Genomic DNA, 25,940 nt, shown 5'->3' with positions numbered 1-25,940 from the left:
GCTGGACTGTAGGAGGAAGGGATAGCTGACTAGCACTCATACAGCACCATCCTCACTGGCATGCAGCAGCCATCCTATTGCTGTTACTGCTTTGTTCCCCCACCCTTTAACTGAGGGAAATACAATTCAAACTATATACAAAACTGCAATGGGTCTGACTAGATCACCAGCAGCATCCTGGAGGCCTGATTTAGGTTAGTTTAGAGAAAGAACAGTAATTTACACATTGTAAATTTAACAAGTGGAGTTTGTAAATTTTGTTGCAATTTATAGCTGGTGTCCAGTGTAGGTAAGAAGCTCAAAGGGGCCAGCTCTCAGGGGCAAATGTGTAAGAGGCCCAAGAGATGGCAGGTGGACCATGTTAACCTAAGGTAGAAGGAAGACCTGAAGTCAACAAAGACTCAGGTATACCTTGTGTGTATGTTCATTCCCTCTCACTGGGAGAGGGAGAGAGGAATCAGAGGTAGGCTGAATCCTAAGGGTTGGATGAAAGGGGGCCAAACCTAAATATTGGTTATTTTGCCATTTAATGTCACATTGGACCCAAGTAAATAAAGATGAGGCCTTCCCCAATGATATTTATTCCTTTGTCTGTGTTTCGTTCTCCAACAGCCATTTGGTGCCAATCAATAAAGAAAATCTAACATTCGCTTTGTGAAATTACTTCTTTAATGTTAGCATTCTGTTCTTAAATATCTCTGGGTTTTTTGCACAATTTTTGCACTGAATCAAGCAATTAAATTATTCAGGAAGATAACATATGTGCAGAAGAAAATGAAGATGGATTATTACAGTATTAACAATTTTTTCCTTGTATACAAAACTAACCTTTTGTGCCAAGTCTAGTGCTAACATAATACATTCTTCTAAATAGTATTTGAGATATAATTAAACAAATATCTCTTAATTAAATAAGGCAAATCTCTGTAAATAGACCCAACTTGTTACCATGTTTTGCAGGAACTGGAATCTTTTCACATTGCATCGATCATTTCTTGAATGCTGATTGCTTGCTTGTAATCAGCAATGGCTTCTTCACTGAATCCCATTTTACCACGAACATCAGCTCTAACTTTATACATCAAAGCATCATTAGGTTGAATTGACAATGCTGTAAAAATGAAAAATAAATGTTAAGGCATTTTTAAATTTCAAAAGATTGTTATGATTGTTATAAAAAACAGCACATGCTAAAGCCCATCTGGAAGTTGAGACAAAGCAGAGAGCATGTGGGTTTTGATCTAAATAGGAAATACATATGTCCAATTCATATTTTTATAGCAGGAGCTAAGTAATTTTGTTAAGATATTTACAATCTTACTGTCTCCCTTTGACTCTCCTTTTTCTCCTCTTGATGTTAGATATCATGGCATGTTTATAAATCTGACTCTAGCAACTGCTGAAGCATCAGAAGCCACATTTGCCCTCCCAAATCAGGTTCAACACCAAAACAAATATCAAGCAATAGGAAACCATTATCAATCTATTCCTTGGTGTCAGCAATGCACATTGTCTCAGAGTCAGATTTCCTATTGTTCAAAGGTATTTAAATAACTTACTATTGGCAAGTGTTTAATCTGTTGTTTAAAGAGTCTAGGTCCCAGCAAACTCCCTGTTTTACAGTAATCAATTCCCTAGACAAGATTTCATAATTATTCTGTTCTGACATCATGAAAATCTACTTTTAATGGAAAAAATTCATAGTGAAAATAAGGAATTCTATACATCTTTACCCAAATCATGTTTTCATATAATTTAGACAAACTTATATTGTAAGCGTATACCGGTTAACTTCTCAGTAAGACTTGATCATATTTATTGTTGGTGGAAAAATTATTGCACTTGCAATCAACTATTAATTGGTTCAAAGTACAGACAGTAGTATAACAGTGGTACTCTAGTTTGAATAGGGCTTTGACTCAAGGACTTTGCTATCAAAATCCAATGAAGTAACTTCATCTTAGGAACATTGAAACAGCCTGACCATGGATTTGGTAGCTGAGATGGAAAGACAGGAATTGAATCTGGGGTGGTTGAAGATGGGTAGCAAATAGGGATGCACTTGGCTGGTTTGCACACACAAATGTGGTATTTGTGAAACTTAGCTCTATGTATACATTATAAAATTAATTTTAAAAAAAATCTTTATCTGTAATTGGCTAAAGCAGTAGTGACTGAGTAGGTAATGAACTCAGATGCCCTCAGGGTTTGTGAGGGTAGCATGAATGCACATCTTTCTGCTACAACTTTCTTTGAAAATCTGGCTCAGAGTTCAGCTGCTATGGTACATATTACATATGACACATTTACTTCTAATCAGTAATTGGAAATAAACAGATAATTGAATTTTTTGGTTTTCATGGCTGAACTGAACCCTTCTCCCCCTCTCAAAAAAATCATTGTGGGTGAATCCATAATAGATTTTTTTTTAAAACCAAAACCACCATCTCCCCCACCCAAAAAAAAGTAAAAAATAAAAAAAAAAAATTACTAACTCCTCCCCCCCGCTACACACACAGTCAAATTCGACTCAAATTCACAAATAGTTTCTGTTGACCCAAAACTGCATTTTTTGGCAAATAAAATTATTTGTCCAGAAAAAAAAAATTTGCCCAGCTCTCTAGTTAATTTTCATTAGAAAAACAATAATATTTTTAGCTGGCATTTTCATTACAACTCCCTCTTCAATCTCATAGCCTCTCCTATATAAGTTAAGAACTTAAATAAATATATTAAATACATAAATGGAAATAGTTGCTAATACTTTCTGAACTATGAAATAGAGCCAAAATAATTTGTTGTTCTTATTATAACTGAAACTATGTCAGGTACTGAACAAAAAGTACCTGTTGAAATATCCTTCTCAGCTAGCTCATATTGCTTTAATGTTCTATAGAGGTTTGCCCTGTTAAAGTACACTGCTGCAGAGAAAGGGCAGAGACAAACTGCCTTCTCAAAATCTTCTTCTGCTTCTTCGATATTTTGTAATAACGTATTTGTAATAGCTCGATTCAGGACTGCAGATTCATTCCGTGGGTCAAGCTGTAATGCCTTGGAATAGTATGAATTGGCCTGTGAAATATATAAAATGAAGATATTATGCACCATGTAAACTTCTGAAATGCTGTATATATTTTTATATTGTATTAATAATCAAGGTAGCAGAAATCCACAGGATTTATGCAAGAATGACAAGATTTTTGCAAGGATCTTTGAGAAGAAGAATTCAGCCACTCTTTCGCAACAGAATGATTTATTATTATTTATTAGTAGTACTATGGTAACACCCAGAGGCTTCAATCAGGATTGGGTTCCCACTTAGGGTTGCTACCTTTCTAATGGCTGGTAACTGGACTCCCCAAATCCCCACCCTGCCTCTTCCCCCAAGGCCCTGGCTCTGCTCCATCTCTTCCCCCAAGTACCCACTCCTGCTCCGCCTTTTTCACCCAGATTTTTAAAAAATGGACATTGGGGTTTGTTAAATGGCATCCGGGACACACAAGCCAAAACCCAAACTGTCCAGGTGAAAACCAGACAGGTGGCAACCCTATTCCCACTATGTTAGAGGCTGTACAGGGAGTATGAAATGGTCCTTGCCTCCAAAGAGCTTACTAGGAAAATGCAAGGGAAACTTTGGTGTTTGATTACCTCAGGCCCTCCCCAGGGCATTTCTGCAGAAGGGACTGGGGATTCAGGACTCTGAGGGTATTACAACAGAGAGGAAACCTGGCTTAGTAGTTAAAGAATAGGCCTGTGAGACAGGAGATTTGGGTTCTACTTCTCACTCTGTCACTGAATTACTGTGTAAACTAGGACAATTACTTGACTTCTCTTTGCCTTAGTCTCCAGGGCAAAGATTTCAGAAGCACCTGCCTGATTCAGTAGCCTAAGTCTCACTGAAAGTCAGGGAGATTTAGATTTCTAAATTACTTAGGAATTTTTGAAGGTTTTGGCCCCCATCTGTAAAATCATCTGTTATGAGTCTTTATTCATAAATATTTGTAAAGCATTTTGAGATCGTCAGATAAAACGGACAGTAGAAGAACATAGTAGTATTATGTATCACTCATTTCTATATATTAATTCATACCTTATCAGAGTACAGCTAAATGATTAAATTAATTGTAAAAAGATTCAAGTAAAAGCTTACATTTATACACTAATTTGTATCAATAGCATTATTCCTTAGTCAAGGAAAAGTGTTCTAAGAATGGTATGAAAATAGAACACAAGACCTACCTGTGAAAATTGCCTGTGATGAAAGTAGATATTTGCTGCATTGAAATAGGCTAAAGCATAGCCAGGGTTGATGGAAATTGCTTGCTGATAATCTTTCATAGCACAGTTTAAGTGACCCATAAACTGGTTAATGACACCCCGGTTTGTAAGCAGCTGAGCATTGGTAGTGAGCTGAAATGTAACAATATATGCACTCTTATTTGAATAAAGTCCACATTTCTACATTAATAACAAGACTCTTTCTTTAAAGGAAATGTATAAAAATAGAAAGTACCTCCTAATCTAAACCTACAATTATTCATACACAGTTCTTCAAATTTATGTGCATTATTCAGTGGCCTAATAATAGCAGGTTCATATTTATAAATCAACTGAAAACCAAACATTTACCTTTAGTGCTGCATTTGTATCTTGAAATGCAGCAAAAGTATCACCCATCTGAAGACAGACCACAGCTCGTCCGTCATAGGCAATATGGCATTTTGGATCAATGTCAATGGCAACTGTAAATTGATTCCAAGCTTTCTGAAACTTTCCAAAGGCCTATAATGAGTTTTAACATATGAATATTATTAAACGTACCACATACCAATGGACATATTTTCAAAAATTATATACATGTGGGAAAATTGCACATGCCCCCATGTTGCCACATTCAGTTATTTAATTTTGTGCACAAATTGGGAAAAGATGCATGCAAATAATTAGTTAGATATCCACACACCCATTGCATGGGCAGTTACTTGATTTATATGCTACCTTTGCAGGAACTGCACACGTAATTGCTCTTGTACCTCGGCTTCTGGCCTCAAGTTTTAAATGTCTGGCCCTGTATGATAATGTAATGAAGTGAAGACTCATCTCTATGCACCTGCCTTCCCACAATAACATCAAAATGTCTTGGTGTGACCCTCTCTCCCTGGAGATATTAAAATAACAATAATCATCCTTGGGTTACACACTATCCAAAACTAAATAAGTAAGACCTAGTGAGAGCCACTCACTAAATACGACAGAATAAAAATGAGAAACACCAGCATAATTGTTCAAAACAGTATATGAAGAAAGCACAGAAATTCTGTTAGACAGCAACAATATCTCATTTTCATTTACTTGTGAATATGAGCCTATAACCTTAAAATTGGGACAGCTATGTTTTATTGTCATGTAGCCAAATTTGAGGTCTTAGCTGCCCATGGACAAGTGATCTGATATTTTATCCCCAGACTGGAAGTAGGCCCAGCCCCACTGGTTGTGGAGTAGTAAGAGTTGCTAGACAAAAAGGGGGATGGAAATATGCATGGGGCAGGATAAGCTGTTGAGTGAGGGAGAATAGAAAGATGTGAGGGAAATAAATGGCTAGACCCTACTTCTTCAAGTTCTGATGACTGATTCACTAATATTCTACCTTGGAAGACCTGGATTTGAATTTTGACCAAGTACAAATAAGTTTGGTAATCTTATCTGGTTCCCCAAGAAACAGTCACACAATTTGGATTCATTCAGCAGAACCAGCACTTTGTTGTTGAAAGAGACTTCCTTGTATGACTGAAAACAATGGCAGGAAGGCTCCTTGTTAAGACTGATGATAACACTCAGCACTTAGATAGTACTTTATAAAGGACAGTGAAAACATTAATTAATTAGAATTAAAACATATTGGCAGAGCTGCGTGGGGAAATTTGCACAAGGCTTATCCAAGTAAGCCCGATGCAGGCTGATAAAATTAGTCCCTCATTTACACAGGCACAAAATTAACTCACAATTTTGTTGGAAAGAGTTTTGTCAGACAAATGGGTATAACAACAAAGCACAGTAACAGTGTTGTAAAATCATGGGAATTAGAGAGGAGGAAAACACATGATATGTCATTTCATACATGACTTTGCTTATGCAGGATTGTTCTTTTTGGGGTATAGCTAAGTGGTTTTCAGATTTCATTATATATAAGCTCTTTTTGAAGGGGCTTAATACAAATGTTAACATTTTGTTTTGGATTGACTTAATCCTTTTACATAAGATTCACCAAAAATATCTAAGTCACTTTTTATGTAGCGGCCTAGTCTCTAGTGTTATTGATTACAATACCATACAAGGTATCTAGGCATGATTACTAATAACGCTCTATTTCTCTCTGGGCTGACTAAGGAGATCAAGTCTATTGGTACTCAAGAGTAAATCCAATAATCAAGTAAGATGCAGCACAGACAAATGTCAAAGGGAATTGCAGCCTATCCCTTTAGTTGAAAAGAAAAAGTGAGTAGGGGGAAAAATAGAGAATAACAAAGGATACAAGTTATTTTATCTGGCTGAACAGTGTTTAACTAGTTTGCAGTATTACTATGTATGGAGCATGGACTAAACAATTTTATATATGAAAAATAATGCTCCTCTCTTTGTCACATGATATTACAGACTTTGATCTTTGGTGTATTACCTGCAAATTGTATCCTAAGCAAATTCTGGCTTTCACATACTTTGGGTTAAGATGCAGTGCTTTCAGGAAGTCTTTCTGTGCTAGGGTATCGCCAGCTTCATTACCATATTCCATGTATGAATTTCCTCTTGCAACATAGGCATCCAGAGAAAAGGGATCTAGTTTAAGCACTTGGGTAAATGAATTGACAGCTTCTTCCAACTGCTCAAGTCTAAAAATAAATATACACTTGATGGTCAGTGTTTTATTTTTTATTTTTTTTTAAATCAGTCATTTTAATGAAAGGTGCCAGATTTACAACTCTAGAGACTTAGGTTCTCATTTCATCCACTAAACAGATAGCACTGGCAGTGCACACTTCCCCAACCAGGGACAATGGTTAAAGAAATATGACTGTGACTAATTCTCCATGCACAGTCCTTTTCTTGATCATTACAGAGGCCAATGCTGTTAGTCTGTGAACTTTTAAACACTTAGGGTGAAATCCTGTCCCCAATAAAGTCAATGTCAAAACTCCTGTTGACTTCAGTGGAGCCAGGATTACACTCAGCAGATTCCAACTTGGCTTGGTTTGTTCAGGTTCAGATTTCCAGCTGAACCATTCACACTGCCCAGTTTCAAGACCAAACACACTTTGTGCCAGTCTGTTCAGACTCAGCCGTTTCAACCAAGCATAGTTTACTTCTACCATAAACCTTCTTCTTCCTGTTTCATCTTACTCTCTTCACTCCTCCAAGACTCACTCTCACCAATTCCTTTCTTCATCTTTCTCCCAGTCTCAACTCTGCCCCTTCTTTTTCATGCCAGCCTGTAAAATTTGGAACTGACTCCCTCTTTTTAGTCCTGATCCAATGCCCATTAAGACTCCCACTTATTTTGTTCCTCAGACTACCTTTTCTCCTTCAAATACACTTTATGCAAAGACTTTCAGCTATAACGTCTGCCCCACCTCAACAAATACAATTTCCCAGTGCATTAAAAATATCTGAACTATTTGATCTATTTCTAAACTATACTGTAAACTCTTTGGGGTAAGGGCTGTGTCTTGTTATATGACTGCACAGCTCTGGGTGTGCACAAAGCTCTCAAATAATAAAAAGAGAGGAAGGATAGTATTGCATTTAAGGCACTGGGACTTGAGAACTGGGTTCAGTTCCTGGCTGTGACACACATTTTTGTGCAATTGTCCTGGGCTGAGATCCACCAAAATGCTTGTTATGAACATATACATCCAAAAGCACAGAATTTGATCTTCAGCATTCAATAATAAAATCTTCAAGCACGCTTTCCTATTTAGTTAAGAACAGTAACGTTTATGATTGAAACATCTGATTTATTGTGCTTAGACGAGGACCTTTACTCAGTGCACAGAGCCGCATGTATAGACCCTTAGAGATTTTTCCTTTTCTATGATTTGTCGAAGTCACTTTATAATCATGTGTATAACAAGCCTATTGCTTTGCCAAATCTGGCACCAGTCATACCATAGGCAACATGTGGGGGGGGGACATGTGGGATCAAGTGCCCCCCCAGATTTCTGCTTGGCCTGCCAAGGGGGAGGAAGAGGGGCTCCGTTCTCCTGCTGCACCTACCCCCAGTACACTCAGCCTCTGACCCTGGCAACCGGGCCTGGGCGGAGAGTGGAAGGGGTGGGACCTGCCACTTTTCATGCTGGCAACTCCAGATCACTGCTCTGTGCAGTATGGCAGCTGCCTGAGAAAGAGCCTGGCTGGGGAAGTGGCCCCACCCCCTCTGCTCCCCACCAGGGACAGGGGACAAGTGAGTCAGAATCATGCTGGGGGGTGGGGAGGCACCAGCTTGCTCAGCCTCTGTCCCCGGCAGCTGGGCCTTGGTGGGGCGGGCTGCCATCCCAGCCAGACTCTTGCTCAGGAAGCCGCCGCGCTGCACAGAGTCAGCGACTCAGAGTAGCCAGCTTCAGCTGTGTGAGAAGTGGCTCCATCCTGCTCTCCAGGGCCGGCTGCCAGAGAGAGAGGCTGAATGTGCCGGGGGAAGATGGAAGGGGAGGGAGGCGCAGTGGGAGAAGGACAGAGCTCTTCCCTTCCCTGCCCCCTGCAGGAAACTCTGGTGGGGCAGGTAGAGCACGGCAGCCCCAGGCTGCGCACAGGACGGGGGGTCACCGGGCAGAAGAGACACGTGGGGCAGTCACGTGTCCTCCCCTTTCGATTGTGTCCCCCCAGTATTATCTAGAGGCACGAGTTGTCTATGAGTCACATATGCTGCCTAAGGGATGTTGTCTCTTAGCAACCACAAGAAAATGACCAGAAACCACTACCGCCTACTTCAAAGTCATGATTCCCAAAGTTCCAAGAACAAAAAAAGTAAAGGGGAAATAAATACAAACCAAACAGGAAAACTTTCCATGGTATGATTACAAAAGATGTTTCAATGATTATACTGTCCTCACCCTTAACTCTTGTCCACTCTATGGAATATTTCCTTAAAATTCATTCTGCAGCGTTGCCACTAGAGTTTCAGCTCCACTGGTGCCATCAGTAGTGGGAGCATTGGGATAGACAAAGCTCTGGTGTCAGCTAACGTTTCAAAGCCCCATTCACACAGACCTGCGCTGGGCAGGATTAGACAACAACACAACACTTAAAACACTGGTAGCCACCTGGAGCCCTGGCTCCATTAGGCCTCCCCTTGTTACTAATCCAGAGGTGAAACAGTGTAAGCAACCAGGGAAAATTTGAGGCCAAAAAAGCAAAGTGCAGACACCCCTTGAGGCAATTCAAATTTATTAATATTAGTAACTTTAAAGCAAGCTTTTGGAGCTGTTGCTCAAAACCAGCATTTGATGTCTTATGTGTTTCTTATTAGTATGGATGATGTGATGGGTTTGGAGCTGCCCTGTGATAATTTATAAATACTGTATGTTGGCCTGGTTATTGGGTGTTTTGTAGTCATAGAGTTTAAGGCCAGAAGGGACCATCATATCATCTAGTCTGACCTCCTGTATAACACAGGCCACCGACACCACCTGCACGCTAAATCCAGCAACCAAAATTAGACTAAAGTATTATTGTATACAGGAGACTAGACCAGTGGTTTTCAAACTTTTTTGCTGGCAACCCAGCCTGAATTTGTTCATGGCCAATTTACACCCATTTTCTTGTGGCAACACTGACTTTTGTCTTAAATAGCTCTTCTCCCACCCTGGTATTCTGCCACCCTGGTATTCCTTCCTCCGCTCGCCCCACTACCGTTGTATTTATAGAGATAAATCATATCCCATCTCAGACTTTTTTGCTAGACTAAACAAGAAATCTCTTCCAGTCTCCACTCGTAAGATAGGTCCTCCATTCCCCTGATCATTCCAGTAGCTCTTCTCTGCACCTGTTCCATTTTGAATTCATCTTTTTTGAACATGGGTTTTCTGTATGACTATATTGTTTTAACACAATGGGAGTCTGTCTGGAAAAACATGCAGGAAAGAAAAGAATAGCTCAAGATGCCACCTCTTGGCAAACATACATGAGTTGTTAAGGGGCAATGACAAAACTATTAGTGCTTCGATGATTCTGCCTCTGTCTCCAGCAAACCTACAAAGCTGGTTTTGATCACGACAGGAAAAGGCCTGCAAACAAAGAAGAACAAAAGAACAACAGCAAGGATAAAAAGAGTCACTCTCAAGAAAAAGGCACTAGTTATTCAGGGAAGAAGAAGGAGGGGAACCAAACCTATTCAAAAGATCCCACTGAAAAAGATAGGCCTGCCTAGGTTACCAATAGGGATGATAAGTCTTTAGATAAGACAGACATGTGTGTAGAGTGTTTGTTATTTTAAAAAATAATTCTTTAAAAGCTTTGTTGCCACTGCACAAAAAAAAAATAAGTTTGTTTGGTCACAGATTCCAGAAGGGAAGAATTGCATAAGCCTGAAATGTATAGGACCTGCTGGGTAAGCACCGTAAACAAACAGGATACTGTAGCCCAGGGTCTGGACTAAGAGTGGAAGAACTGCTGAATTCCACCCCAAGACAGGTAAAGGCAGGAGGCCTGACATCTGAGGAGGTGCACTGATAGAGACCAGAAAAGAGACAGAGGTGCAGCTAGCCCTTTAACAATGACAGATGAAAACAAAACATTTACCCTATCTGCAAATGACAAAAATGTGTACTCATATGGTGACATAAATTAATGTATTTTAAAGGGATCAAGTCTGCAAACAATCTGTGCATGGAACTCTAATTTATGTCAAAAGCTCTTTTATGTATGGAGGTCAAAATTGTGCCAAAGTGTGTAGTCATTTTACCAGGGAGACCCTGAAAGATATACTAGATGTCCATGTTCTACCTGAAGCATAGACGGAATTCTTTACTACACAGAAACAACTCTAACAGATATGGCTAAAATGCAACTACAAGGATTCAGGACAAGGATTTTGTTATAAATCTAAATAATTTTTTAAAAGTAAAAAACTGTATTGGCACTATGGTTTTAATCTCTGAGTTGGCCCTTTTAGCACTCACGTAAGCTCAAGGGAGGGGGACTCCCTGATTCTGGAGTTACAGGACCAGCACCAAGATGCAATTTAGAACAGCTTCTAATTTGCGTTAGCTGATAATGGGGCCTGAGAAGCTCTTTTAGAAGCTGAGGATCTCTTAGTCAGAGGAACATCCCAGTCACACCCACTGCACCTGGGTACACCAGAAAACACAGTGCCACTGTGTCAGCTCTATGCCCTCCCAGAACTCCCCTGATACAAGGAGAATCAAGGAGCCAGTTATATCACCAGAGCAACACAAATCAGCCATAGCCAGGCAAGACTCATGATGATAGATCTTAAATATGCCCACCAAAAGAGTGCCTAAGCAGCACTTATATAATACAGTGATACGTGCTAGAGAAAACCCTAGAATAGATAAGAGTAAATTAATAGATAGTTCAACCAACATCATACTATAACCTACCCTTTCCACATTAAAAAGTAGAGACTTCCCATTCTTACTGATTATCACTATGATAAAATAGAATAACTTAAGTGTATACTCTAATGCCTCTAAATTATATACTTTTAAAATGATTAATAGGTTTACTTGAAGTTTTCAGAATATATCTCTGCTAGCTGAGACTAAACATGAAAAATTTCAAGTTAAAAAGTCAGAGGTGATTTTGTAAAAAGGAAGGTGCATAGACTTAAAATGGAAATTGTGTCACTACTAAAATTATGGAGACACTAACATGGTGCCATAATTACAGGCATTACTGGCTCTGTTCTACCTCCTCACCACCTTTCATTCTATTTCATCCCTCTTGGTTTTCCTAGCTTTACTTTTTCTCTCGTACCTTCCCCCCCCCCCCCCGCTGCTATAAACATCTTATTGCTAGGTAATGAATGATCCCATGTGAGACTGGGACATCAATGGCAAATCTGACAAATACCTACTCATCTCTCTTTTTTCTTTCCCTTCTTCCTCTTCTCCTATCCAGTCCTCCCTCGGACAGTTATTAAAAGATACATTGGAACATCATCCAGCTCCCCCTCTATTTCTCTTCTCCTACCCTATGCCATACCGAACCACATATCATACCTGTGGTAGCAGATTCCAATAGCTTGATAGATCTCACTATTACTTGGATTACACAATGAAGCCTCTTTAAAGTCCTGAAAAAAAAGGATACTCAATTATATATGTCTGTATTGTTTTGCTTCAATAACATGGCCTTAGCAAATCAAATTTATATCAACAAGGGGATGAAACCTAAACAAGAACACAGTATGTTTTCAGTAGAATTGGAGAGTTAATGCACTGTTTTCCATTCCATAATTAATGCTCAGGTTCTTGGGGGAACATAGTTTTTCTAGTCAGACAATATATTTGACATCCAGGTATTTCCTACAGAGCTGGATGCAATATTACTTCCAGTATTTTTTATAGAAACACCTATATAATTGCAATTAAACATACATATTAAGGGTATATTATTTTCTGATACACAGTCTCGTTAAAAAATTCAGTAATAAAAACATTTTAATAATAAAAACATTTTTTCATTCGCTTCTGCTACAGTATTTATAAACAAGTAAACTCAAGTAGTTTAAAAATAAATGATAGGATTGAACTGAGTGATTCTTTGGTTAGAGTTTCCTGTTCGTAATATTCCAATTAAAGATGTGTCAATATTTCCATTATAAATCACTAGTTTAGGGATTTCTAACTCTTCTTTTAACTAAAATTTGGAATACTTTCTCTGTGTGCTTTTGATATATAAGATTTAAAAGGAAAACACTGTTTGGATGTTTCTGATATGGAGAAAACACCTTTTAACGTTATAATAAGGAAGTAGATTAAGTCCTTGCAAGGGAAAGTAACCTTTATACAGTCTACAGCACCTCCCATCAACATATAATTACAGGAACAGTTTGGCTTTGAAACAGCACTTGTACTGATGCACTCAATGGAAAAATAGTTTAGACTGGGGCAGCCAGCCTGAGAAGGAGCCAGAATTTACCAATGTACGTTGCCAAAGAGCCACAGTAATATGTCAGCATCCCCTCCCCACCCCCCCATCAGTTCCTCCCCGCCCTGCTCCCAGCGCTTCCTTGCCACTGGCAGCCCCGCCGATCAGCTGCTCCCCCTCCCTCCCCACACCTCCTGATCAGCTGTTTCGTGGCATGCAGGGGCCTCTGGAGGGGAGGGGGAGGAGCGAGGGCACTACAGGCTCAGGGGAGGGGGCAGGAAGGGGTGGAGTGGGGGCAGGGCCTGTGGCAGAGCCAGAGGTTAAGCAGGGAGCACCACCTGGGCCATTGGAAAGTTGGCACCTGTAGGTCCAGCCCCAGAGTCGGTGCCGATACAAGAAGCCGCGTATTAACTTCTGAAGAGCCACATGTGGCTCCGGAGCCACAGGTTGGCCACCCCTGGTTTAGAGGGTATTTTCTAGCTCTTCAAATGGAAAAAATAAATATCTCACTATCTATAGAGATTTCGTATTCAAGAGACTATCATCACATTGTTCCGACATTGTAATGAGATATACACATATGTACAGAAATGTGCTACTATGTTAGTACAAACCTCTCTTTTGTAGTGACAATTTTATTTTACTTGTGTAACTAAAATATTGTAAAATAAAGGCCCACTCTAAACAGGGCTGGACATTCTGGCCCAAACTACCCAAGCACTTAAACGTGTTTAGCTGTAAGCACACAAATAGTTCTAATGAAGTCAATGGCACTGCTCACATTGCTAATTTTGCGCAAGTGCTTAACTGCATTGCTGGACCACCACACTTACCTTCACAGATCCAGTAACCACTCGAAACACACTGAAAGACCTGTTATCTACAGCCAGGCACTGACATACCACAGATTGTGCTCCAAGAAAAGAGTCTGGGATACACACCTTAATACATTTAAAACTTCCTTCACCGAACAAGGACACTCCACCAGAGAAGTAGATTGCATCACGGAACAGGCCACTCAAATACCCCAAGAGAACCTGCCTCAATACAGGGAAAAAACAAAACAAAACAAAAAAAACAAACAAAAACCTCCAACCACACACCCCTAGTTGTCACGTACAAGCCCACACCAGAACCCATGTAGGGTATCATTAAGCAATTACAACCCATACTCTATGGAGACCACATCCTAAAATAAATCTTTCCTGAACCTCCCTCTTCTGGCCTTCAAACCACTCCCCTACCTTGCTTATACATCACTCCATATCTGATCTAGAAGTCCTCATCCTCAAAGGAAACCTGCACAATACCTTCAAAAGATAGGCCTGGGAGCTTAAATTCATAACTTTGCTAAACACTAAAAATCATGGTCTTAATACAAAAAGAAAAGGAGTACTTGTGGCACCTTAGAGACTAACCAATTTATTTGAGCATAAGCTTTCATGAGCTACAGCTCACTTCATCGGATGCATACTGTGGAAACTGCAGAAGACATTATATACACAGAGACCATGAAACAATACCTCTCTGTGTATATAATGTCTTCTGCAGTTTCCACAGTATGCATCCGATGAAGTGAGCTGTAGCTCACGAAAGCTTATGCTCAAATAAATTGGTTAGTCTCTAAGGTGCCACAAGTACTCCTTTTCTTTTTGCGAATACAGACTAACACGGCTGTTACTCTGAAACCGGTCTTAATACAGACACTGGATTTATAGTTTATTACAATAATCTGTAACCTACTAACTTCCCCTCCCCCTTTTTTGTCCTATAACTGCAGAGGTTTTAATGGGCCACTTCACCTTGATTGGTCTCTTATAAGTTTTAACTACTTATGATAAACAATCTGTTCACAATGTGTGTAGTTATGACATTCTGAGTACCTTTCCCAGACCTGAAGAAAAGATTTGTGTAGCTCGAAAGCTTCTCTTTCACTTTCACCAACAGAAGTTGCTCCAACAAAAGATATTACCTCTTCCACCTCGTCTCTCTTGCTAGATCATGGCAGAAAACATTTTCCAGGATTGACCCCTAAAAGACTACCTCCTGACACAACAGGCATAGTACATGTGGGTTCTCTGAAAGCTCCCCCCAGCAGCACACTAACAAAACTGATTTGTACACCAGATTCTCTAAATTACATGTAGGAAAAACATAATCTTGTGAAAATATTTAGGTACACGGGATGCATTAGGATTTTGAGTCTCTAATGTTCAACTCTCATTTTGTAAATCACTCTTCTCTAAAATACATTCAGGAATTAACACTTTTTCCTGATCATGTTGCTTCTACTGCATTACTATGAGTCCCTATTCTCCTTTTAGGAGCCCCTACACATCAAAATATATACCATCTGAGTCTCTCCGTTGAGCCTCTTTGCTGAATTACATTTAGTAGCATAAGACAGAGACCTATACAGTAATTGTTCTGTTTCAGCTATTTCTATGCAAGGTCTACAAAGTGTGAAGGACTTTTTCCTGTGCATTTCTAGTGGGACATTTCTGGGTCATCACAAAGGTATCCATCTTCATTCTTGCATCTACATAGAATATCTATCTTTGAAACAAATAAACTACCCAATTTTGTAGCATGCCTATGCTGAAATCATTCCTGTCACATGAACAAAAAATTCAAAGCCTAAAGTTACCCATCCAAAATAAAAACACAAATAATACTGAGAAAAGTATTCCTTCTAAGTCATAACAATTGAAGGCTTTTGAGAAATTATACTTTAAGAATGAAAAACGGTATCTATGAGACTATTTAATATGTTTAAGCCTCAGTCCTGCTATTGTTTTGCAGGCAGAACGCCCAATGAATAAGAGGGGAGTCTGGATTATGGATCAATGACAAGACTGCAATCCTTTTTCTGAAAACCTGAAGAAAAAAAACTCAAGGCCTGAGTCTCCTGTAACTTTAACCTTGAGTGATCATTTCACCCTCTGCAAAGAGAATGTAAAACAAAACCAAATCAGAATCCTCCATTCACTTACACCTGTGGCATTGGCTTACACTCACCTTGTAAAAACAGAAAATGACTATTCACAATGCAAGGCAGTGGAGGCAGGCCTTCACTTTTTAACTTAATATACAACTTGCATATTTTGGTTCTGTTTGTTGTTTACACTGTGGCCATTTTACACCACTCTGGCAGTGTAAAGGTGCAGCAAAAAGAGTGTAACTGTCATTTATGCCCACGCTAATGTAACACTGAACTACAGTGACGGAAAGGGTTCTTCCATCACTGCAGTAAATCCACCTCTTCAAGAGATGGCAGCTAGATTGATGAAGGAATTCTTCTGTCAACCTAGAAGTGTCTGCACCAGGATTTAGGCTGGCTTAATTACATTGCACAGGGCGTAAAATTTTTCACAGCCCTGAGCAATGTAGTTAAGCCGACCTAACTTTATAGTGTAGACCTGCCCTAAATTTGCACATTATTCTTCAAGTCAGCGATATGTGTCATAAAATAAACATGAAATGTGAAATTTTGTATATAAAGAGAATCTTATACCTCTAATGCATTAGAGTAGTCTTCCAGCTCCACATAGAGTAGTGCACGGTTAATTAACACTGTCAAGACAATTTCCTTAGTCGATTCAAGAAGAAGAAGAATTCCATAGTCTTTCAAAGCCTAAAAAAAAAATTAAAAATATTTAATTTTACTGAGAAGCATACAATGATACTTAAGTTTACAATCTAAAGCTCCAATCCTGCAAACACTTATGTCTTATTTTAAGTACCTGAGTAGTCCTACTGATTTCAGTGTGACTACTCAGATGCTAAAAGTTAAGCACATGCTTAAATGTTTGCAGGACTAGGGCCTAAATGATAAAGAGGAACACAATACAGCAGTTATTTTCTTCTCACAGTGTTGCCTATTCCTTTCTGTACTTATATATACCCCTGTCTGCAGAACACAATAGCAAAGAGACTAAGTCTGCACTGAGGCTACAAACGATTTATGTTTAGAGATAAAACTGCTATTCTTTCTGTATCTAATTTGCTGTTTCCCATATTTGTGTTTAAACTTTATTTTAATTTTTTTAACTTCACTTTAGATGCATCAAGCATTTTTAATATAAAGTTAAGAAACTTCTGAAAATTAAATGTCTCAAAACCTAATTTAAGACTATACTGGAAAGTCTTATTAACTAAATCTCAGTAGAGAGCACAATGGCATGAATAAGTGGAATGGAAATGCAGGTATCAATTCACAAACTTATCAAAGTTGGACAGTATCTCACCAACCCTAAAATGGAAAATAAAGTATATGCCTTAAGTCAAGTGATAACTAATGTGGGATAATTAGAACAGTTTAGGCCTTCATATCTTGAAAGGTTTCCTGATAGTATTAGGCAGACCCCGCTTGTTGGAGGGCAGGAATGAACCTGGGACCTCGGGAGCTAAATGCATGAGCCTCTACTACATGAGCTAAAAGCCACATGGCTCTTAGCTAAGGCTGTAGCAGACTCATTAATCTCTAAGTGGTCTGGGTGCCACAAGATGGGACAGAACACCACACCCAGAAGGTGTGTGGGTTGCACTAAGACCTCTCTACACTGCCAGATTGGTGTAAAGAGGCCATAGTGTAAATGAGAAGTAGGCCTTTAGTACTTTAGGATTTATCTACACTAGAAATGCTACAGTGGCACAGACACAATAGTCTCCCAGGGGAAGTCCTACTGCTAGCGATATTTAAAACTAGACTAAGCAAACATTGGATTAATCTAAAAGGTCTTTTCCATCCCTAACTCCTGAGAGTCTACATGAGTTGATGGGTCAGCTCCACTCTCACCACTATTCCTGCCACTTCCTGACGCCTATTGGGATGGGCTTCAAGGACTGGAATGGTGATTCAACAAGAAAAATTCTGTAGTCCCTTGGAGGTGAGGGATGGGAACTGAGGTGTCGCTGGGTAGCAAAAAGAATTGGGAGGAGAAGGCTAGAATGAAGACCTGTAGGCTGGAACAGGTGTTGGGGAAGCCTTAAGAGGCAAAATAAGTATTGCAGGGAGCTCGGGTACTAAGGATTTTTGCACCTTTAGAAGCTATATGGGGTAACAGTTCCCTCTGGAGCAAAAAGATCTGCAGGGAGGAAGTAATCAAGCAAAAGGCTCTGTGGGGCTGTTGACACCCAAGTCCCACCTCTATGGTGATGAAGTCCCAACCCCACCTCTGTGGCGATCCCATGTGTCTTTTTCCCAAATGACGTGGGCTTTGTGGAGCTTCTGTCCCAATCCTGCTCCTTTGAGCAGATGGGTATGGACAAGGCCACAGGGGACCAGATCAACCCCCACAAGATAGAGATGGGCTCAAATTTTTACCGTACCCATTACTGCCTTAATCTTGCCCTGTTCTGCTTCTATGCTCCCCTTCTTTCCTTCCCCTTTCTGAACTCCCCTGCAAGATTTTGGTGGGTGGGTGGGCGTGCATGTGTATGAGATACACATATTGCAGCAGAAATGCATATGTCTGAACAACACTACATCCTGAAATAATCACTGCAAATGTTAGTGATATAAAGGCCAGATTTTCAACCTGGCCTTCACTGTATAAATGTATTGTCATGTATACATCCAAGTACCTGATTATACCCACAAAACAGGTACTTAGATCTTCAACTGACAGCAATGCAGTTGTAAAGGTTGTTGATGCAAAAAGGAAAGCATGCTACTAATGTTCAGAAACAGTTTATTAGCATTTCTGAATAATTGCATAATCAAGTGCTCTTGAATAAAAGGATATAATACCTTTCTAAAGTCCTTTATTTGGTGATAACAGATTGCTCTGTTGCAATATGCCAAAATGCAGATTTTGTCCAAGTCAATAGTTTTGGTTAGGTCTTCAATGGCATTTTTGTATGTCTGCACATAAAAAACATTGCGTATAAAACCACTGTATAATTCACAGCATCATATGTTCTGTCCTAAAGAACACAACAGTGTAAAATTTGACCATACAGTTTTACATTTCTTGTCTCTTCATCAGTACTGGAAGGCATTCTCTCATATCAGTTTGACAATATGGGCCAGTTATTGTAGTCTTCCCTTAGGTAGGATTTCTACAGGATTTTGACTGGACCAGGACTGCATAATTGAGGCTTATTATTTTATATTTTTGTCATTGTCATGGTTTTATTAGTCAGTCAATCATTAATGTTATCTAGCTATATTATTCTTTACCCTCTCTTTGACCCTTTCATGATCACTTTGTATCATCTCCTAACATGGATGGTAGTTTATTACGGAGCTGCAGTTGCTCCTGTGGCCAAATTCACTTATGGGAGCTTCCTCCATGGGTCCTGGAGAGGTAAAATAGAGATAAATCTAGCTAGCTTAGCCAACCCACCCCACTGCACCCTCTCCAGAACCACAGAGCCCCCCACAAAGTGGCTTCCAAGGCACTGGGGAAACTAGAAGTATGCTATATCGGTGGAATTCCCCACAAGCCTGGGTAGCATTGGTCCCCCGCTTTTATCTCTTTCTACAGGTGACTAACAAAAATATTTCATGTACTTCATCCAAAAGATAAAATACGTCTCTACCTTATTGTGATATTTCAAAGTTCCTCTGTAGAGATAGGCTCTCACACTGTCAGGATGAATTTTGATAGCCTCGTTACAATTCATAATTGCCTTGGAGTATCTTCCCTTGCTACCATAGTAAGCAGCTCGACTTAAATATGCCTTTATAGATGAAGACAGAAACATGCTGCAGTACAAGTACTAAAAAAACTTTGATAATACTTTGGACAACCACTGAGTAAAGGTAATAAATGACTTTTTTCATAAAGAACTTAAAACTTCTAAGTCTCGCGGTCATAAAACCAAGCAAATTAAATGAACACTGGGTACCTTGGTTATAATAATGGAAAACAACATGAATATTGAAACAAGAAATAACTTATATTCCATTAGATATAACAAAAATCAAATGCAGGAAAATGATCTTTGGAAAGCAAAAAGAAAAAACAAAAACAAAAACGACACAGATAAAACAAACTTTAACAAAACAATACTCATGATATCCAAGTCATCCCTTAAAGGGAAACTACTAAGCTGTTTAATAACAAAAATTACCATTTAGAAATTGCTATTGTGACTCTGGCAGATCAGACACCAGCTCATGCCAAGGTCCCCATGTCTCAAATGAACACTGACAGATAAATAGCTGGAACCTCTCTGGCTCACTTGTGCGTTAATATTAATATGATAAATATAAGAAAGTGCTTAGTGTTTGGATCTGTCGAATGCTTATGAATTGCTGCATGCATTGATCTTCCTTGTAATATCTGTATTCCATATTGTAATGTACTATTTGAGTGAGTGTAGTGGGAGCCTCTGTGACTGTATGAATCACCATACAGTTGATGGGTCAGCTCCACTTTCACCGCTATTCCTGCCACTTCCTGATGCCTATTGAGATGGGCTTCAAGGACTGGAATGGTGATTCAACAAGAAAAATTCTGTAGTCCCTTGGAGGTGAGGTATGGGAACTGAGATGTCTCTGGGTAGCAAAAAGAATTGGGAGGAGAAAGCTAAAATGAAGACCTGTAGGCTGGAACAGGTATTGGGGAAGAGGGAATTAATTACATACAGGGACATACAGGAGAGGGACATTAATTAGTGTGAAGAGCTGCTCTTCTACAGAAATCATTATGCCCCTCCCAAAAGAGGAGTCCGATCGACACCAGACAGGCTATGGTTGGCTCTTACAACTGGACACTCCCTATATCTGGACTGAGGAACTGTCAACAAAAGTACTAAAGACTTATTGTTGTTCTGTTCTCCTCCCCGTGAAGATGAGTCATGCAAGTGAACTCCTCCCATCAGCTGAGTTTTGCAGCTGAGAGCATATGGCAGGACAGCGATCAAAACCACAAGCAAAAGGAACTAAGGATCTCTATGTTGCTGGGACTCTGAGAGACAATGAGTTTTCTAGGTATAAGCAAGAGATCATCAGTTGCTTAGCATGAATTAACCCTAAATGACAAAAAGAGCTTGCTGATTAGAAGAGCCTCTATTACCTTACTGTAATTCATTTGTGTGTCTATATTCGCTTGCTTTAATCTTGTAAACAACACTCTAGTTACCTTTTCCTATTTAATAACTCTACATATAATTTATTAAAGGATTGGCTACAAGCTTTGTCCTTTGTGCGAGATCTAAGGCACAAATGATCTGGGGTAAGTGACTGGTTCTGTGGCACTAGGAGTTACCTCAACATTGCTGTGATTCTTGGTTTTAAGAGCCATGTATGACAGAGATATGCTCAGCTGAGTGACAGGAGAGACCAGAGGACCCAAGGAAGTCTGTGACTTCGTTTAAGGCTATTAATATGCCTGAGGAGTTTGCACTTGGTGCAGTTGGTTGGTGAAATCTAAGTTTAGAATTACAATTTGCGGTTTGTGTCCTGGTTTTTTAACAGTTTGCCCTGAGTTTGTTACTCATGTTCTTGCACCTCCATTGGGAACATCACAGTTATAACTTGATGGAAAATGTGCTCCAGATTTTTTAATATCCATCACCCTATTGCAACAAAACAATAACTGTTTTGTGCAACACAACAAAACATAATGTGTGAACTCCCTCTGCTACTTTGCTTCAAACAGTTAACTAAAACATACTGAGAGCACTACATATTCTTATGGAAATTATGCTGCTGGTGTATAGACAGAAAAGTAAACATAATCCTCAAATCTTAATTATTTCTCCATTAGAAGCACAGCAGAAAAATAAGTAAGAGTGATTAACACATAGAGGACATAACTGTCAGGAAAATACATAAAAGAGATCGATACCGTGTCTTTCACATATACCACTATATGAAGAACTTCATAAGAATAGAAGAATGGCCATACTGTCTGAGATCAATGGTCCACCTAGCCCAGTAGCCTGTCTTCCGACAGTGGCCAATGCCAGGTACTTCAGAGGGAATGGACAGACAGTAATCCTCAAGTGATCCATTCCCTGTCACCCATTCCCAGCTTCTGGCAAACAGAGGCTAGGGACACTTCAGACATGGTTTTGTATCCCTTCTCATCTTGGCTAATAGCCATTGATGGATGTATCCTCCATGAATTTATCTAGTTCTTTTTCTTTTTCTTGAACCCTGTTATAGTGTTGGTCTTCACAACATCCTCTGGCAAAGAGTTCCACAAGTTGACTGTGTGTTGTGAGAAGAAATACTTCATTTTGTTTGTTTTAAACCTGCTGCCTATGAATTTCATCTGGTGACCCCTAGTTCTTGTGTTATAAGAAGGAGTAAATAACACTTTTCTCCTTACTTTCTCCACACCAGTCACGATTTAATAGACCCCTATCATATCCCCCCTTAGTCATCTCTTTTCCAAGCTGAAAAGAGCCAGTCTTCAAATTCTTTTTTGGCCTTCCTAATTATATTTTTACACTTTACTTACCAGAGTTTATGCTTCTTTCTATTTTGCTCAATAGGATTTAACTTCCACTTTTTAAAGGATGCCTGTTTGTCTCTGCTTCTTTTACTTTGTTGTTTATCCATGGTGACACTTTTTTGGTCCTCTTACTATGTTTTTTAATTTGGGGTATAGATTTAAATTGAATCTTTATTATGGTGTCTTAAAAACATTTCCATGCAGCTTGTATGGATGTCACTTTTGGCACTGTACCTTTTAATTTCTGTTTAACTAACTTCCTCATTTTTGTGTAGTTCCCCTTTCTGAAATTAAATGCTACCGTGGTGGACTGCTTTGATGATCCCCCGGGATGTTAAATTTTATTACGTTATGGTCACTATTACCAAGCAGTTCAGCTATATTCACTTCTTGGACCAGATCCTGTGCTCCACTGAGGACTAAATCAAGAATTAGGGGGTAGCCGTGTTAGTCTGTATCCACAAAAACAACAAAGAGTCTGGTGGCACCTTAAAGACTAACAGATTTATTTGGGCATAAGCTTTCGTGCGTAAAAAACCCACTTTCTTCAGATGCATGGAGTGAAAATTACAGATGCCAGCATTATTATACATGAAGAGAAGGGAGTTACCTAACAAGTGGAGAACCAGTGTTGACAGGGCAATTCAATCAGGGTGGATGTAGTCCACTCCCAATAATTGATGAGGAGGTGTCAATACCAAGAGAGGGAAAGTTGCTTTTGTGGTGTGCCAGCCACTCCCAGTCCCTATTCAAGCCCAAATTAATGGTGTTAAATTTGCAGAGGACCCAACCACATGAGCCACAACATCAGGGACTCAATCACCTGCACATCTACAAATGTGATATATGCCATCATGTGCCAGCAATGCCCCTCTGTACATTGGCCAAACTGGACAGTTTCTACATAAAAGAATAAATGGACACAAATCAGACATCAGGAATGGTAACATACAAAAGCCAGTAGGAGATCACTTCAATCTCCCTGGACATTCTATAACAGATTTAAAAGTAGCCATACTTCAACAAAAAAACTTGAAAAACAGACTTCAAAGAGAAACTGCAGAGCTAAAATTTATTTGCAAATTTAACACCATTAATTTGAGCTTGAATAGAGACTGAGAGTGGCTGGCTCACTACAAAAGCAACTTTCTCTCTCTTGGTATTGATACCTCCTCATCAATTATTGAGAGTGGACTACATCCACCCTGATTGAATTGGCCGTGTCAACACTGGTTCTCCACTTGTAAGGTAACTCACTTCTCTTCATGTATAATAATGCCGGCATCTGTAATTTTCACTCCATGCATCTGAAGAAGTGGGTTTTTTACCCATGAAAGCTTATGCCCAAATAAATCTGTTAGTCTTAAAGGTGTCACCGAAATCAAGAATTGCCTCTCCTCTTGTGGGTTCCAGGACTAGCTGCTCCAAGAAGCAGTCATTTAAGGTGTCAAGAAAGTTTATCTCTGCATCCCGTCCTGAGGTGACATGTACCCAGTCAATATGAGGATAGCTGAATCACCCATTATTATTGAGTTAATTTTTTATAGCTTCTCTAAGCTTCCTGAGCATTTCACAATCACTATCACCATCCTGGTCAGGTGGTCGGTAGTATATTCCTACTGCTATATTCTTATTATTCAAGCATGGAATTACTATCCATAGAGATTCTATGGTACAGTTTGGTTCATTTAAGATTTTTACTTAATTTTACTCTACACTTTCTTTCACATATAGTGCCATTCCCTCAGCCATACAACCTATTCTGTCCTTCCAATATATTTTGTACCCTCGTATTACTGTGTCCCCTTGATTATCCTCATTCCACCAAGTTTTTGTGATGCCTATTATATCAATATCCTCATTTAATATTAGGCACTCAAGTTCACCTATCTTAGTATTTAGATTCTAGTATTTGTATATAAGCACTTTAAAAAATTGTGACTTTTTAGCTGTCTGCCATTATGTGATGTAATTGAATTGGACTCTTTCATTTTATTATTTTTCATCAGATCCTACTGTGACAAAGCTCTGTCCTTGCCTCTGTGGGTACCGTGTTTCCTGGCGGATTTCGCTAGCCTCAGAGGCTCACTGTGACCCTCCACATAACCCTTCTTTCTCTAGAGACAAGGGTCACATTCTACTGAGCCATTTTCATCATAAGCCAGCGACGGAGGTGAGGAGAAGTTATCCTTCCTTGCACAGTCTCTGTTGTCTCCCAGTCTCAGTGATTAATCAGGGGGCAAGGGGGGGGAGCCCAGGCCCACCCTCTACTCCAGGCTCCAGCCCAGGGACCCTAATAGTATCAGCTATGGTAGCTGACCTTTTAGAAACATGACATGTACAATTCCCTGGGCTACTTCCCCCACAGCAGCCCTTACTTCCTCAAGCGCCACTTCACCCTTACCTCAGGGCCTCCTTCCTTGTGCCTGATATGGTGTGTACTACTCAGCCTCTCCATCCAATAGCACAACTTCCTTCCACAGCTCCTGACATGCACACCTACCTGACTGGCTGTGAAGCTTTTAACTAGTTTCAGCCAGCCCCTGATTGGCTTCAGGTGTCCCAATCAACCTAGCCTTCTCCCTGCCTTCTGGAAAGTTCTTAATTGGCCCCAGGTGTCTTAATTGACCTGGAGCAGCTTCCATTTCACTTAACCTGGTACCAGGGATTTGTTTAGCCTGGAGCTAATATATCTCTCTCCCACTACTTTTCTATAGCCATCTGGCCTTGCCCCATCACACTACCCATATTTTATCCTCTCCTCCTTACTAGGATAAAGAGAATCGCCATAAATAGATCCTCCCCAAAGGCGGTGGTCTTCAAGGCCGGTCCGCCACTTGTTCAGGGAAAGCCTCTGGCAGGCCAGGCCGGTTTGTTTACCTGCCTTGTCCGCAGGTTCGGCCGATTGCAGCTCCCACTGGCCACAGTTCGCTGCTCCAGGCCAGTGGGGGCTGCAGGAAGGGCGGCCTGCACATCCCTCGGCCCACGCCACTTCCCGCAGCCCCCATTGGCCTGGAGCAGCAACCATGGCCAGTGGGAGCTGCAATTGTCCAAACCTGCGGACGTGGCAGGTAAACAAACTGGCCCGGCCTGCCAGGGGCTTTCCCTGAACAAGCAGCAGACTGGCTTTGAGAACCACTGCCCTAAGGAATGTCTCTGTTGGAACCACGTGCTCCTCCAGACCTGTTGACTTTCCCCCAGTTCTTAGTATAAAAACCACTCTAAGACCTTTTTAATTTTATGTGCCAGCAATCTGGTTCCATTTTGGTTTAAGTGGAGCCCAGTCTTCCTGCATAGGCTCCCCTTTCCCAAAGGGTACCCCAGTTTCTAATAATCTAAACCCCTCCTTCCTACACCACCATCTCATTCATGCATTGAGACCCTGCAGTTCTGCCTGCCTAACTGGCCCTGACTTCAGAATTCTTT

The 25,940-nt window shown here is 40.0% G+C and overlaps 1 protein-coding gene across 1 annotated transcript in view; it reads right to left on the bottom strand.

The window, feature by feature from the left end:
- Positions 1 to 974: 974 nt before the first annotated feature.
- Positions 975 to 25,940, bottom strand: part of TTC6 (tetratricopeptide repeat domain 6) — a 129,076-nt gene continuing 104,110 nt past the window's right edge. The window contains exons 22-30 of the mRNA XM_077819995.1: positions 19,648 to 19,788; positions 18,854 to 18,967; positions 16,616 to 16,735; positions 12,231 to 12,304; positions 6,677 to 6,887; positions 4,630 to 4,782; positions 4,240 to 4,410; positions 2,847 to 3,072; positions 975 to 1,111 (exon numbers count right to left, since the gene is read on the bottom strand). Of these exons, the coding sequence (XP_077676121.1) occupies positions 975 to 1,111; positions 2,847 to 3,072; positions 4,240 to 4,410; positions 4,630 to 4,782; positions 6,677 to 6,887; positions 12,231 to 12,304; positions 16,616 to 16,735; positions 18,854 to 18,967; positions 19,648 to 19,788 (1,347 nt within the window). The remainder of the gene's footprint in view (positions 1,112 to 2,846; positions 3,073 to 4,239; positions 4,411 to 4,629; positions 4,783 to 6,676; positions 6,888 to 12,230; positions 12,305 to 16,615; positions 16,736 to 18,853; positions 18,968 to 19,647; positions 19,789 to 25,940) is intronic.

Source organism: Eretmochelys imbricata, chromosome 6 (genome assembly GCF_965152235.1).
Source record: "Eretmochelys imbricata isolate rEreImb1 chromosome 6, rEreImb1.hap1, whole genome shotgun sequence".
Taxonomy (NCBI): domain Eukaryota; kingdom Metazoa; phylum Chordata; order Testudines; family Cheloniidae; genus Eretmochelys; species Eretmochelys imbricata.
This window is presented reverse-complemented; position numbering and strand designations above follow the sequence as displayed.